Source organism: Mustela erminea, chromosome 11 (assembly GCF_009829155.1).
Source record: "Mustela erminea isolate mMusErm1 chromosome 11, mMusErm1.Pri, whole genome shotgun sequence".
In the NCBI taxonomy this organism is placed as follows: domain Eukaryota; kingdom Metazoa; phylum Chordata; class Mammalia; order Carnivora; family Mustelidae; genus Mustela; species Mustela erminea.
Genome location: NC_045624.1, coordinates 52,179,732 through 52,196,683, shown reverse-complemented (window position 1 = coordinate 52,196,683; position 16,952 = coordinate 52,179,732). Strand labels below are relative to the sequence as shown.

Sequence of the window (16,952 nt, the reverse complement as noted above, 5' to 3'; positions counted from 1 at the left end):
TCAAATTCACTTATATTAAAAACCATATTCTATTCAGAGTTAATGAATGAAAACTAGTTCATGCTTTTTGAAGAATTAAATTTAAAATGGTAGCCAAAGCAGTTAACAGTCAAAACTGCATTCATAGTGTATGCTTTAACACTCCTCAGGACTATTAATTTCTCACATTTGAGCTCTGCATAAGTAGGTACAAAAGGAAAACCAGTATGTTCTGTGTGACCAGAGCGAGGGACTGCAAATAAGGAAACCACTATGTATGTACTAACAGTGAAAGACGCAAAGAGGGGACTGCTCCCCAGGCCTTCCTTCTCAGTCAACTTACTCTCATCCTCAGCCTTGCTTTTTCTCTCTCCCTCTGAATTATTAGTTAAGGATACTTGATTTACAGGGAACCTCAACCATAGCCAAAACAACTACCATTAGCAAACATCAAATTTTACAACTACCTGGAGGTCACATAGTTCTCCATAGCTACATACAAGTTTGTTTAGCTTCTGCCATACTGCCTTTTCATTTTTATTTTTCAGCTGGAGGCCACTAAATTGATTATTCTATCATAAAAAGAATATTTAAAATAGGCCTGTTCAGAAAAAAAGTTTAAATTTTTCACATTTTATAGTTTTAAATTTAAGAACACAAACATAAATAACCATATGTTTTCTTTCACAATATTTTATAGACAAAAATATTACCTAATATCCTTCATTTGCCGACAAATAATTCAGTATTATATGGTTGACACTGGTATCTTGAGAGCTGCGTTGCACGATTTACATTGATTTCCAGGAAGTCTTCAATGATGTGTTCTTTGAATTATAGGAAACCAAACTATCTAGGTTTCCAAAGTCAAGCAGCAGGATAAGTGAGCTTCATAGCCTATTACATTTTAGGAATTGAAGGGGGTTTTCACCTGCTAAATCCAGATCAAATACTTCAAGACAACACATCTACTAGCAATCTGATTTTTGATATAAAAATGTTCCAAAGATAACAACAGAAATCCCTCTACCCAGGCCCTGGAATTATAGTCTAGGTACCGAGTTAGTAGGCATTTTTCCAGTGCTTTATATCAAGGATTCTTGTAATCTCAAGGATAATCTGATTACAAATATTTTTATCAGGCACTTTTCATACACATCATTTTTGTTTTCTCACATGCCTTTTTTTCAGACTGCCACGCTGCATGTCAGCTGGAGACTTCCAGGAGCTGCACCTCTGCCTCCTTTCAGAAACAGTTCCCATACATGGAGATTCCCTTTGACTCTGAAGGTCAAACATACAACTACCAAAGTAAGAATTATTTTAAAAAAAGAATTCACAACCTCTCATGAGATGTAATCACTCTGATCAGACAATCTGCCAAAATGTATTAAACTGACAATCTTAGAGCAACAGAAACAAATAAGAAAGAAAAAAAGACTCAAATCAAGGGCAAAAATACACCCAAGAAATAACAAAACCATATTTCAACTTGTTGCAACCTACATATCATTCCCTTCATAAAGTCAAGGTAGCCTTCAGAATTTAAGCCATCAGGGCTCCTGTCTGGAAAAGGGATGACAGACCCTGGGCACTTTCATAAAGAAGCAAAGTTGTCCCTCTAGATTTGTTGGTTACGTGAGAAAACGATTACTAATTAATCTGTGGACAGAGTAATGCTAATACTAGGAGGTCTCTGCTGACCTGATTGATGCTTCATTGGAAGTTCAGTCCTTTCAGAAACATAAATAAGCTTTTCTTCTTGGAGACTACACGCAGAAAACCTATTGGCATCTGTCCCAGGCCCACAGCCAACAGCAGATGATGGGTTATGTGGGACTGTGACACCACTGACTTGTTCAAAGGATTTACTGAACACAGTTGCGGCAGTCTTAGCCAAACCATGGCTACAAGGTTTAGGCAGAGATTGGCTGGTAGTTAATGTCAGTCTCTTCAGAGAGAGAAGCTCAAGATTCTCACTCTGGGCTCTTTGAGTTTGTTTTCGGGCAAAGTGATCTTTGCAAGACTCTCCTGGAGTTTCTTTTTCTTTTCCTCCAGTTTTGCTTCCTGCTGACCGTCTCTGAGTCTTTCCTACACTTGTCTTGTTACTAGAATTGTTACTACTGTTTGATAAACCCGACTGGCTGGTACTAGACGCAGCCCTGGAATAAAATCCCTCGTCAACTTCAGATATCTCCATCAGTTCTTCTTGACCTGTTAATTCTGCATTTCCTAAACAAAGAAATAACAAAGATTAATTAATATTAAGTATTTTAAATAATTCTTGTTTCATGATTAATACCAAATCAATGATATTTTAAACTTTAGCATAATTACATAAAGCAACAGATTATAGACCAAAATTAATGGATAAATCAAAACATTCTATAAAATAGAAAAAATAGTTCATTGTAACTAAGAGTAATTTAGAGTATATTAAACAAAAAGCATGCCATAAACCACCCCCCCAACCCGTGTTTTTAGAAAGAGTTCTCTTACTATTCATGCAAAAGATCAGAAATAATTAGGAAATATACCACACAGAAAAACCAGGGGTAAACTCTCCCCCAGTAGCAAAGCTCTTACTGAGTAACTTAAAAAAAAATGGTATAAAGATATTTTAAATATTTTTTTAAAGGTTGCATACTACATTCTAGATTATTTTACTTAGATTAAAAAAACTGAACATATATATCACGAGCTCAAACTTGCTAAAATTCTATATACATTATCCTTCAAATCAAGGATGGCAAAAATGCAAAGATAAAAAAATAATTTTAGATCTCAAAACATAAGCAGAAAATTATTTTGGAAGTAATTTTCTGCCTTAGTTTTCATAACAATTTACTCAGAGAAAATACAGGTATGACCATTCCAAAGAGCATTAGATCATTGAGAAATTGTGGTGCATAATTCATGCATTCTGATTATTAGATGACATGCAAATTTTTTGTGACTGTGCAACTGTGGCTTAAGACATGCAGCAGTGGCCCTTTGCCATGAGATACCTTAGAGGGTAGCTAGAAAGTGCTCTGCTAAAACTGCACTCTGCCAGGTGAGTTTATTCCATCCTCCATCATTTTTCTTACAGATTTTTGCCTCCTGATCTCTGGCAAGCCTTTGCTCTCAGTTCTAGGATCTGTGGCTGTTTCCTGCACACCCTGTATATGCTGAGCATCAATCTCTCCTAGTGTTCTGCCTTTTTCCCCATTCCCGGTTCTCTCTCCGGCCACATTTGTGACACTAATCTCAGGAATGACAAGGATGCCCAATTCAGTAGTATCATTACTGTTGTCAGGTTGCTCTAGAATTGAAGATGATAAGACAAAATGATGGCTGAAAACAAAACAAAATAAAAATGCAAAACAAGAAAAACAAAAGATCCAAAACAAAAACTGGATGAGTGAATGTTATGAATTAAGCCAAATATCTGCACTGTAGAAATTTCCATAATTTACATTGCTCTGACAACATTGGAGACAGTAGGGTGATATTCTTTAATTTTAAATGACAATGAAAAAACTCACAGCATCAATTCATGTTCTGCATTTTTTCACACACATATTTGACATGGACCATGAAACAGAAATTTTTTTGCAAATCATAATAGAATTTCTATTGTTTTTAAGATAACACTGTGGCCATTTGAACTTAGGTCAAACCTTGGGCAAATGTTCCAGGATGTACAGCCAAAACTCTAACTCCTGTCAACAGTAGGAATCAAGACACTTAGGAACTCTCCTTGCACACTTATAATTTGATTTTTTTATTAGATTATACTGAGGCTGGCTTAATGAAGTACCATCTTGGGAAAATGATTATTCACTCATAATATCACAGTTAGTAATGCTGCAAGTACAGTTTCTATCTCACACACCAATCATTGTGTATATTAGGAAATATTAATGCAGCTGTGACACAACTAAATAATCTATTCCTTCAGATTCATAATCATACCATAAATTTAGGCCAGCTTTTAACAGTTTATTACTAAACTGGAGAAAAATAAAAATTGACTTGGAAAACAATTTGGCTGTTGGTCTTTTATTCTGAAAGCAGCTATTATAATCAAAACAAAGGAATGAAACTCCTAACTAGTTAATACTTATAGATATTTTATTCTGTATCTTAAGCCACAAAGCATGGTTTTATTTAAAGTTGTCAAGGAAATAGCTGTAATAAATGGGAAAAATAACATAAATACATCTACTATGGGTCAGCAATGAAAATTAAAGTTCAAAACAACATAAGACTATGTAAAACAGTATACGTCTCAAAAAATGTAGAACACAAATCTGCTTGACAGACATTACCTACTACTTTCAAGTGTTTCTCATGATAGGATTTTCAAGCTCTCACTCATTATGCTAAGCATGTGAAACAGTCATAGGTAGCAAAAGAATAAAGGCCAGAGCCACATATTCCTAAAGCTTTGCTACACATTGGTATCACCTGGGAACCTTGAAGAACTATTGATACCTGGCTCTCACCCTAGACATTATGATTTAATTAGTATGAGGTATGACCTAGACATCAGGATTTTTAAAAGCTCCCAGTGACTAATGTGCAGCAAAGTTTGGGAACCACTGCTCTATTCAAATTCTTTCAACTTTTGAAAACTTAAAGCAAAAGTTATTATGAATGCCCTGGGTACTCCATACCTAGCAGCAATATGCACTTCAGGGGGCCCTGAAAGCTTCACATTGCCCTAGGTTGGTGGGTCAATGTGCTGGTACAGTAATTTCCCATTTACTTAGTGCTTCATAAAATTTTTGTTGTTGTTGTTACTTAACTGTAATTTTTTAAATTTATTTTTTATTTATTTTCAGCATAACAGTATTCATTGTTTTTGTACCACACCCAGTGCTCCATGCAATCCGTGCCCTCTCTAATACCCACCACCTGGCTCCCCCAACCTCCCACCCCCCCACCACTTAAAACCCCTCGGATTGTTTTTCAGAGTCCATAGTCTCTCATGCTTCATAAACTTTTGACCGAAGTTTCTTTAAGTGAAATGTTTACTTCCTAAATAGGCCAAAGGATGTTGATTCGGTGGTATCACCTCTAATAGAGGTTTAATGCGATTAAAAAGTTCTAACAAAGCAGACTTCCCCTTGCTAACAGATGTCTTCAGAGTGAGGGCAAGTAAATATCTAACTGAGATAAATGCCAGAGGCTGCTGGAACTGAGAGTAAAATCACCACCACATTGCTGGGTGACAAGCAAGCCTTGTCCATTTACCTATAGAAGCAGTTTCAAAAAAGATCTATTAAAAGGGACCATCCAGTCCAAAAAAAATTATAAGCTGTGGAAATTATCCACACATAGCAAAGCCAAAGAACATAAAAGGTAAGCATAGATGGCCTAATAAAATAAAAAGCAACACTACTTACACTGAATGGTACTAAACAGTTTTTTTTAAGCATTCATATATATTCTTAAATTACATTCTCTGAAGTAAGCAATTTGACTCCCATTTACAGACAAGGAAACTGAAGTTCAGAAAGAGTTACAACTATTCAGTGGGTGAACTAAACAGCAAAATCTTTAGACTTCAAATGTCCATTCTAACTTAACATTACAAAGTCAAACTCTTCAATTCATTAAAGTCCTTTGAGTTAAATCTGACATCCTTCCATTAGGTTTAACTTATTTGCTTAGATGCCTGGTCTTTTCATAGAAAGCAAATAATTTATTTTGGCTGAATAGAGAGCAAGAGCAGATAAAGGTCTCCAAGAAAACTTAAACAGGTCAATAACTCTCAAGGTTAGTATTTTTTATATTTTTTAAAATTAGGTTTAGCTTTTAAAAGACACCATTGAAAATTATTAATTTAAAATAGTGTTGCAATGATGAACATTTTTTAAGAAAATGACAAGAGGAATATTATATAAAGTAGCACTAGGCAATGGGATTTGCCAGTCACATGTACTGGGATACTAGTCAACATCTGCAGCCCCCAAAACAATGATATTAAATTTTTAAAAAATTATTAAAATAAATGGCAAGTAGAAAAATGAGATTGTGTTTCTTTTCACAAGCACAAATTTTTGAGTAATTTGTATATGTTACCACTCGAAAATGGTAAAAATGGCAAGTTTTTAAGCTATTAAGGTAAATTTATAAAAAGAAAACATGATTCTGTATAGAGCTAGAAAGAATGAATATGAAAATTACAGAATAAAGATAACTATGTAACTCAAACATTTGTTACATGATCTTGGTTTCTATTATTTCTTCAACTTCTTCCCGTATATATGACCCAATCTTCCTGCACACACCTTCTTACTGGTCTTGCTATTCCCTAGGACTAGAATGCTCTTCCCCACATAGCTACCTACATAGCTCACCTTCTTACTTCTTTCAGTTTTTTTCTTAAAAATTTCCCTCTCAGTGAAACCTTCTCTGATCATCCCCCATCAAGTGTCCATATCCTCAGTATTTCATAAATTCCTGGGGCACCTGGGTGGCTCAGTGGGTTAAGCCTCTGCCTTCAGCTCAGGTCATGGTCTCAGGATCCTGGGATGGAGCCCCACATCAGGCTCTCTGCTCTCTGGGGAGCCTGCTTCCTTCTCTCTCTCTATGCCTGCCTCTCTGCCTACTTGTGATCTCTGTCAAATAAATAAATAAAATCTTTAAAAAATATATTTCATAAATTCCCTTCTCTATCTTGTTTCTTTTTAGCACTTATCACTCTCTAAACTATAATTATTTCTCTATCTTATCCACTGGATGTGTAAGTTCCACAAGAGCATGGATTTCTTGGCAATTTTTGCATACCTAATATCTGAAAAAGTTGTTTGCATAGAGTAGGTGCCCAACAAATATTTGTCTGATAAAGTAAATGAATTTCCTGTTACATGATAAAATTATTAAAATAAATGAAAGTGAGAAAACATGGAGAAGACATGAGAAAGGTAATCTGGGAATGTGTTACCTGACAAGGTAAAAAGGAAAAAATAATATCGAGCTTATGCTAATAATAATTTTTAGATGGCAGAGAAAATAAAGTCTCTTTGTTTTGGAAAAGTGAAATACCCATCTCTACATGCAGATTTCATAAAATGCTTAATAATGCCATATATATATATAATGCTTAATAATGCCATATGTATGTTTAAATCTACAGTTCTTTTATTTTGCTATCCTCTGGATAACATAGCTAAAGAGAAAAAGTTAATCTTTCTTTAAGAAAACTATAGAGGAGGGGCACCTGGGTGGCTCAGTGGGTTAAGCCCCCGTGTTCAGCTCATGATCTCAGGGTCCTGGGATTGAGCCCCCTTATCGGGCTCTCTGCTCAGCAGGGAGCCCGCTTCCCCCGTCTCTTTCTGCCTGTCTCTCTGCCTCCTTGTGATCTCTCTCTCTCTGTCAAATAAACAAATAAAATCTTTTTTTAAAAAAAAGAAAATTATAGAGGAGATACTATAAGGGGATATAAATAGAAAATAGAACCTGTTCAAAACCCTTGAACTTAAATATATGCAAAAGATGTCATGGTTGTTCTATACCTATAAAAAACAATACTTACATTTGACTTCAAACAATTCGAAAAGTTCAAAAAAGGTCCAAAGAGAAACGTCTCAGAGAGTATTTTATTTGTGTGACCTCTATAAACAGGTAACCTTCTCTCCACACAGAGAAATTAGGGGAGTTAAAGAATACTTTTTTAATAGACATTTCCAAATTGGTTCTCAAAGGCACTCAAATCATTTCTCCCTATAAAATTTCTTCTGGCTTTGAGAAAACAAAAAAGGTAAAACAAATTGCAAATATCATTAAAACTCACCATGAAAAGTTATGATTTCCCTCATATGTAATTTTATAATCCCAATTATCTGTTCTATTACATCACTCATGAAATTCCTTATTCTAGCTATAGTTTTTTTTTCTTTTTATAGCTACCTTATTTACTAAAAGTGAAACTTAATATAGGAATAATTTATTTATTCATAGAATTTACATAGCTCTGAGCTCAGACTCCTTGGTAAATCTAAAGGAATAAATTATGATACAAGGTACTTAAAAATTCCTTTATGAAATTAGTAAAATAAGCCAAAGCTTTAAAAAATTAATCTAATCCTTAAATGTGTGCATCATACAATTCTGACATTATGAAAAGTATTTGAATAAACTCTAAAAGAAAGTGATACACATTCCTTTACAATTTATAAGATATAAATATTTAAAATGTCATAATATATCTGAACAACTTCATACCTTTTAATCCAGCCAGTTTATGTTTATAGTTTATCCTATTCAGTGGAAGAAAAATGCTATCTATATTCATTAAGCTATTCATTGCAGTATTATCTATAATAGCAAAAAGTTAGAAACAAATTATTTGGCATATTAAGGAAATGGTTAAACAATGGAATATCAACTCAATGTGGTACTAGATAGCCTTTAAAACAACTGGACTTACTGGGAGAATTTAGGAAAATGTTTGACAACATTAACCGAAAAAAAAAAAAAACCATCAAAAATTTCAAGTACAGTACATGTATGAAAAATAGATACACAAATAGGAAAAATCTATAAAATGATAATTCTTTAAGTACTGGGATTATAAGTGAATACCCCTCTACCCAGTTTACTATCATGTTTGTCACATTGTTTTTCAAAAAAAAGAAGGAATGAATTGCTCAGTCTATATTATAAATTTCTTTATCATTCATTCCCTCACTCATGCATTTAACTCCTATTTATTGAGCACCTATTATATGCCAGGTAGTGTTTTAGGTGCTTGGGGATACAACTGCCAACCAGACAGACATAGAACCTGCCCTCATGGAGCTTACACAGCAGTATGGAAATTAAAGAAACAACAAAATTTCAGACAGTGCAAAATGCAATGAAGTAAATAAGTATAATGGGAAAGAGTAAGAAGCATGGTAAGGGAAAAGTCTACTTTAGATGGGTAGTCTGGGGAGACCTCTTTGAGGAAGGGACATTTCAGCTGCGATCTAAATGGTGATAAAGTACTGGCTACACAATGATGTGGAAGAAGACAGTCCACACTGCCACTTTCTCATCATTCAAACCTCAGCTTAATTATCTCAAGTTGCTAGGACAAAGCTTCTAAAATGGAAACAGCTCAGTATGTTGAAAGTTAGAAGGAAAGGTGAGAGAGGTCTTCAAGGGGGGTAAAAGTGATAGGCAAGATATCATATCATTAGGGCCACCTATGCCAAAGTATGGCGCTTGGCTTTTGCTCTGATTGCAATGGGCAGCCAATGACAGGTACACAAACTGTGTGTATGTTATTAGCATTTCTTAGCAACAGAAGTCATATCTGTGTAACACAAAATAATGAACATGAAGTGTGTCCTGGGTTGGAAAAAAACAACAGCACTCTAAACAATCTATAGCCTGGGCCAGTAATTTGCAAGGCAGATTAGAGGAAATCAGAGCTGCCACAGGAACACAAAATAAGGACCCCCCAAAGTTAAAGGGCTGCACTCTGAGCAAGGACATTAACAAACACTAGGACTTAGAAACACAAGTCCTAAAGCCAGGAGTAGACTTTACAAGTAAGAAAATAGCAACCTGGGCACAAAGTAAAACACAGTATGGACTAGAATGTTTTATTTATAATACATATTGGTTAGAAGCTATTCCCAGTTTCCTTAAGTAAAGATCAGTCAAGTCTTTCGCATTTGTTGTGTATATAAAAAACAAAACAGTTCTTACTGAGGTGGATTCAGTCACTTTCAACAACTTCTTTCGTCATCTTTATTAAGTCTCAAGTTAAAAAAAAAAGAGGGGGGCATGCCTGGGTTAACCTCTGCCTTAGGCTCAGGTCATGATCTCAGGGTCCTGGGATTAAGCCCCGCCATCGGGCCCTCTGCTCAATGGGAAGCCTTCTTCCCCCTCTCTCTCTGCCTGCCTCTCTGCCTACTTGTGATCTGTCAAACAAATAAATAAAATCTTTTAAAAAAATAAAAACAAAAAGCCTTTGATATTTGCAACATATGCCAGACCCACTGGCATCCTTCACGATGATTCAAGATCTTCAAAGCCAGAAAGACCAAAAACAGGTAAGCAATAGCTATTACAAAACTATCTACAAAAGCTTATTTCTTCTTCTGTGTGCAACATGTAACAAATGCTCCTACAAAGGTGGTAGTTGGGGAGCAGGAGAAAGGGTAGTGCTCAATAATAAGTAATAATAAATAATAAATTCTTTAATCATAGCAAAATCTCTTTAATATAAGGTCTCCTTAATAAAAAATGTAGAACACAAAAATTTATAAATAAGTATTTTTGTCTCGTAGGATCAATAATTCTGAAATATTTTGCTTCTCTATGTAGAAAAGTATTTTACCTAGAAATAAACTTAGTTTTTTGTTTTGTTTTATTTTCTTCTAAAGTTGGCTAAACCAGGATTCTGAGACTTTCCTCTTTAGTTTAATGCTTAAATGTATCAAATGGATAATGTGATATTTTAGCTCTGGTTAATATGTTCTTTTTCTTTGAGTCATCTAGTATTTCCTATTTTATTTTGTCCTCCATGATTATAAATCCCATATCAAGAGTGCCAGTTAAAATTCATGCAATACTAACTTTGGTCAGAAGGAAATGCTTATTTTTGGTCCAAATGTTTTACTATTTATATTGGGAAAGGAAAATTTGTTCCTCAAATACCATTTTAGAATCTGAAAATAATGGAGCTTCTCAAAATGATACTAAAAACATTTAAACCTTTTTATAAAACTGCCAAATATTTTTTCTAAATTTCCTTAACAAGTAAGACAACTTTCAAAATAAAAACCTAAGTATTATACATTTCTATTTGCAGATGTGAAATTCCAATAGCCAACTCTTTAAAGTTCACCACATTTGAGTTTAAAATTATGATTTCTGTGTTTTTCAAAATGCTTTTATAACTATCAGCAATTTTGTTTCTCAACTTAATAGTTTTCTCGTAAGTCATAAAATCAGATTTGCAAAAATAAATGTTCCATCTCAAGACTTATGACATTCAACCTACCCAAAGAGGTAAAGAATCTGTACTAGAGGAACTACAGAGCATTCATGAAAGAAATTGAAAAAGACACAAAAAGATGGAAAAGCATTTCATGCTCTTGGATCAGAATAAACATTGTTAAAATGTTTATACTGCCCAGAGCAATCTATACTTTCAATGCCATCCCGATCAAAATTCCACCGGCATTTTTCAAAGTGCTAGAACAAACAATCCTAAAATTTGCATGGAACCAGAAGAGACCCTGAATCATTAAGGAAATGTTGAAAAAGAAAACATAACGTTGCCTGATTTCAAGCTTCACTACAAAGCTGTGATCACCAAGACAGCATGGTAACTGGCACAAAAACAGGCACACAGACCAGTGGAACAGAGTAGAGAGTCCAGGTATGGAACCGCAACTCTACGGTCAAATAATCTTCAACAAAGCTGGAAAAAGTACCCAGTGGAAAAAAGACAGTCTCTTCAACAAATGGTGTTGGAAAATTGTGGATGGCTATGTATAGAAGAATGAAACTCGACCATTCTCTTACACCGTACACAAAGATAAACTCGAAATGGATAAAAGACCTCAATGTGAGGCAGGAATCTATCAGTATCCTAGAGGAGAACATAGGCAGTAACCTCTTGGACATCGGCCACAGCAACTTCTTTCAAGACGTGTCTCCAAAGGCAAAGGAAACAAAAGCAAAAATGAACTTCTGGGACTTTATCAAGATCAAAAGCTTCTGCACAGCAAAGAAAAGAGTCAACAAAACAAAGAGGCAACCCACAGAATGGGAGAAGATATTCGCAAATGACACTACAGACAAAGGGCTGATATCCAAGATATATAAAGAACACCTCAAACTCAACACACACGAAACAGATAATCATGTCAAAAATGGGCAGAGGACATGAACAGACACTTCTCCACAGAAGACATACAAATGGCTAACAGACACATGAAAAAAATGTTCATTGTCATTGGCTATCAGGGAGATTCAAATCAAAACCACATTGAGGTATCACCTTACACCAGTCGGCATGGCCAAAATTAACAAGACAGTAAACAAGTGTTGGAGAGGATGTGGAGAAAGGGGAACACTCTTACACTGTTGGTGGGAGTGCAAGTTGGTGCAGCCACTTCGGAAAACAGTGTGGAGTTTCCTTAAAAAATTAAAAATAGAGCTTTGCTATGACTCTGCAATTGGACTACTGGGTATTTACCCCAAAGATACAGATGTAGTGAAAAGAGGGTCATCTGTACCCCAGTGTTTATAGCAGCAATGGCCACAATCACCAAACTGTGGAAAGAGCCAAGATACCCTTCAACAGATGAATGGATAAAGAAGATATGGCCCAGGGGTGCCTGGGTGGCCTGGGTGGCTCTGTGGGCTAAGCCTCTGCCTTCGGCTCAGGTCATGGTTTCAGGGATCGAGCCCCACCTCAGGCTCTCTGCTCAGCGGAGAGCCTGCTTCCCCCCTCTCTGTCTGCCTGCCTCTCTGCCTATTTGTGATCTCTCTCTCTCTCTGTCAAATAAATAAAAAATCTTAAAAAAAAAAAAAGGAAGATATGGTCCATATATATAATGGAACATCACACCTCCATCAGAAAGGATGAATACCCAATTTTTATATCAACATGGACTGGAATGGAGGAGATTATGCTGAGTGAAATAAGTCAAGCAGAGAAAGGGAATTATCATACGGTTTCACTTACTTGTGAAGTATAAGGAATAATATGGAGGATATTAGGAGAAGGAAGGGAAATGTGAATTGGGGGAAATCAGATGGGGAAATGAACCATGAGAGATTGTGGACTCTGAGAAACAAATTGAGGGTTTTGGAGCTGGGAGGTAGGGGGACAGGTGAGCCTTGTGGTGAGTATTAAGGAGGGCATGTATTGCATGGAGTACTGTGTGTGGTGCATAAACAATGAATCTTGGAACATTGAAAAAATTAAATTTTTTAAAAAAGGGCTATAGGTGAAATGGTGGATGATGAAGATAGCTTTTAGAAGTAACATTTAAGAATGACTATAGAACTGAAGCATAATTGTAGAGAAATACTTTAAGTTTTCCTTTAAGCTATTTCTGTTTATTTATTTATTTATTTATTTTTAAGATTTTATTTATTTATTTGACATAGAGAAATCACAAGTAGATGGAGAGGCAGGCAGAGAGAGAGAGAGGGAAGCAGGCTCCCTGCTGAGCAGAGAGCCCGATGCGGGACTCGATCTCAGGACCCCTAGATCATGACCTGAGCCGAAGGCAGCGGCTTAACCCACTGAGCCACCCAGGCGCCCCTATTTCTGTTTATTTTTAAAAGGAAATGTTTAATAGAATTGCATTTTTGTTATTAATTTTAAAAAATTAATAAATTATCTCATTATTTTATCTTCTTTTTCTTATTGGAAATTTCATTTTGTTTCTTGTTACGGTCATAACCTACTCACTCCTACTCATGCCTTAACTTAATCCTTTTAAAATATTTATTCTACTATTATCCTTTCGTAGTTGCATTTTACCTTCAAATTATGACTTCTAAATAGCCTTCAATCTCTAGGTGGTCTGAATATCTAGGTTTTAAAAAATATAGGCTAAGTGAAACATGATATGCTTAAAATAATTAGTAATTATAAATAAAACTACTATTTCTGAAATTATGATCCTTAAAAGTCAAAAGCAACAGTCCTACACTGTAATTTCATTTTCCATTTGTATTGGCATGGAATCATAAAGTCATTACACTTTTCTCAGAAATTTATACTCAAGTTTAAAAAGTTTGAAGACATACCATTAAGTTAAGCCAAGTCAGTACAATCTTACGATAATCAAGTGAGAAGTGGGGAAAATTAGGCAAACATACTAATTGTCAAAATGTCTCTCTAAATTAGTATCTCAGTAGAAACCAAATTTTCTTTAAAAGCCATTCTCTTTAGTGATATGAGGATACACTGTCTGGTTCAAATTAAAATTACAGGGCTTTGCAAATATAACTCTGGTGCAGAGTATTAATAGTGGAGAAGGATATATGTGTGTATTGGGGGGGTGAGGTCAGAAGGTATATGAGTATTGTACTTTACATTCGAATTTGCTGTGAGCCTAAAACTGCTCTAAAAAATAAATCTACTATCAATTATTATATAATAAATACAGGGCCAAGCAATTAAACTGGTCAAAATATAATCCTAGAAATCTGGGCTGTTATTCAATAGTAATAAGACCATGGCAAGGAATAAATGTTCTGAAATGTGTGGAAGTGTTAAAGCTATTAATTTTTTTACTTTCCAAAAGAATACTTTCTATTAAAATGTAAATTTTGGACAATTCTTAACTTAAAGAAAAGAATGGTGGATATGCAACATTCTAAAAGAGCTCAGAAAAAAAATTTAATGTAAGAAATAAAAACTGGTGTACCTGGGTGGCTCAGTGGGTTAAGCCTCTGCCTTCAACTCAGGTCATGATCTCAGGGTCCTGGGATTGAGCCCTGAATCAGGCTCTCTGCTCAGCAGAAAGCCTGCTTCTGCCCTTCTCTCTGCCTGCTTGTGAGCTCTAATAAATAAATAAAATCTTAAAAAAAAAAAAAAGAAAAACTGTTCTAAATTAGTTTTATGTTTTTTTTTAAAGATTTTATTTATATATTTGACAGACAGAGATCACAAGTAGGCAGAGAGGCAGGCAGAGAGAGAGGGGTAGAAGCAGGCTCCCCGCCAAGCAGAGAGCCCTATGCAGGGCTCGATCCCAGAACCCTAGGATCATGACCTGAGCCGAAGGCAGAGGCTTTAACCCACTGAGCACCCCCCAAATTAGTTTTAAAACCACTAAAGTATTAATTAGTTTTTGCTATAAGGATAACAAGTTTTTTCTGTTACAAATAAAAGAATATATGTGATTAATTGTTCCATTTACTGTGTTTGTTAGCACAATAATTGTTAATTGTTCCATTTATTGTGTTTGTAATTTGGGGTGATCAGATATGCAAACATACTAATATGTTCATATGGCTTAATTATCTATATTCTTTAGTAATAAAAAGAGATGGAAAGAAAGTAAACAAAAAAAGAAAGTTCTGCTCGTGAGAGCCTCTTTTACTCCTCCCCTCTTCTCCCCAGATAGGCTAGAAAAAGGAGAAAAAAGAAGACAGGCAATAAATAGACATAAATATGGAAGCAACCTAAATGTCTGTCAATGGTTGGATGAAGAAAATGCACCATATATATAATGACATATTATGCTGCCATAAAAAAGAAGGAAATCCTGTCATTTGCAATAAATGGACCTTGAGTGCATTATGCTAAGGAAAGTGAAAAGACAAATTCCATAGATCTCACTTATATGTAGAACACAAACAAACAAACCAAGCTCATAGATACAGGCTACAGGTTAGTGGTTGCCAGAGGCAGGGGTAGGGGGCAGGGTGTGGGGAGCAAAATGGTAAAGATAGTAAAGATAGTCGACAGGTATAAACCTCCAGTTATAAAATAAGTACGTCCTGGGAATGTTAGGATATAAGGTGACTATAGTTAATAATACTATACTGTATATTTGAAAGTTGCTAACTGGGGCACCTGGGTGGCTCAGTGGGTTAAGACTCTGCCTTCATGATCTCGGGGTCCTGAGATCGAGCCCCATATTGGGCTCTCTGCTCAGCAGGGAGCCTGCTTCCCCCAACCCCTGCCTGCCTCTCTGCCTACTTGTGATCTCTCTTTCTGTCAATTAAACAAATAAAACCCTAAAAAAAGAAAGAAAGAAAGTTGCTAACAGAGTAGATCTTAAAAGTTCTCATCACACACAAAAAAATGTGTAACTGTGCGGCAATGGATATTAACTAGACTTGATAGACTCTAGAGTAGTAATCATTTTGCTATATATATAAATATAAATATATATATAATAATTATGTTGTATACCCACAACTAATATAATGTATGTCAATTATATCTCAATTTTTAAAAAAGACATAAATATAAGAAAAAAGAAAAAGGAGAGAGACCCAAGGAAAGAAAAAAAGACAAATAGCTTTTTTCTTTCCTGGCAACTGGCAATAACAAAAAAAGAGACAAGGGGATAAAAAGAATATTCCTTAAAGTTCATGTTTCTTGTTCCTTCTCTTTCCCCAGCTCTCATTACCACAGTCTTAAAGGTGCATATTCCATGTTCCTACTGTGTGATACAGTTCAGCATCTGAGAAGAAATCCTTCCTCCTGGGAGGGTTGGTATAGTAAGGGAGTGGTAAGGATATAGGTGCAACAGGAAACAATGTAGAGGATCATCAAATAAAGAAACTCTAAATGTGTTTTCACATACTCAAACTAAACCTACATCCTATGCTTCAGAAACATTATGGGATGAAAGGCTTTTGTGGGTCCCCCTGGATCTGCAAACCCTTTAACATTATTTCTGCAAAATTTAATGTATTAATAAAATTTTGCTAAAATTTATATAAGGAACATATAAATGGAATAAATATAATTTATATATAAACAAAGTTAAAAATCCATTTATAACTTGGGGATTTTTGTCTATATATTTAACAGCTATCACAAAGTTACCTATCTTCCCCACAAGAAGCCAATGCTGGTTAGCTCAGAATATAATAAGGTGTTCAAAGTAGTAAACAGGATTAGAAAGGTGGAAAACAGTAGCTTTTAATCAACAGGACAGGGTAACAGTGAAAAATACTGCTCTGGGAAGGAAAACCAAGGCTACCATAAAAAAGGAGAATGCAACATACCTGTGGAGATAAGTGAGTATCTTAGAGTAGCATTTTGGTCATTGGATAAAAGGGAGATACGCCATATTCTGCCTCTGTTCCAAGACATGAACCTGACTTCCTTTTTTTATAGTTCACTCTATTCTAAATCCTCTTCTGTGATTTTTTTGTCACTGCAGAATTGCCCAAGTGTTACAGTTTTAAGGTTGGAGACAGTGTCAGGGGATAGGTGATAAGGAAGATATCAAGGCTATAGCCTTGAGACATAGAACCAACCCCTCAAGTGGCAGACA

At 35.3% G+C, this 16,952-nt stretch overlaps 1 protein-coding gene across 7 annotated transcripts in view; it reads right to left on the bottom strand.

Moving 5' to 3' along the window:
* The window catches only part of FAM126A (family with sequence similarity 126 member A), a 131,531-nt gene that overhangs the window by 32,432 nt on the left and 82,147 nt on the right, over window positions 1-16,952 (bottom strand). For 3 of the 7 annotated variants that reach the window (XM_032304232.1, XM_032304233.1, XM_032304234.1), the window contains exon 11: window positions 612-2,211. The exons of 1 other annotated variant lie outside the window; for it this stretch is intronic. In XM_032304232.1, the coding sequence (XP_032160123.1) occupies window positions 1,637-2,211 (575 nt within the window). In that variant the 3' untranslated portion in view covers window positions 612-1,636. Of the gene's footprint in view, window positions 1-611; window positions 2,212-2,987; window positions 3,316-16,952 lie in introns of those variants that run through there. 3 more of the 7 variants (XM_032304235.1, XR_004276721.1, XM_032304238.1) reach the window with 3 other exon arrangements.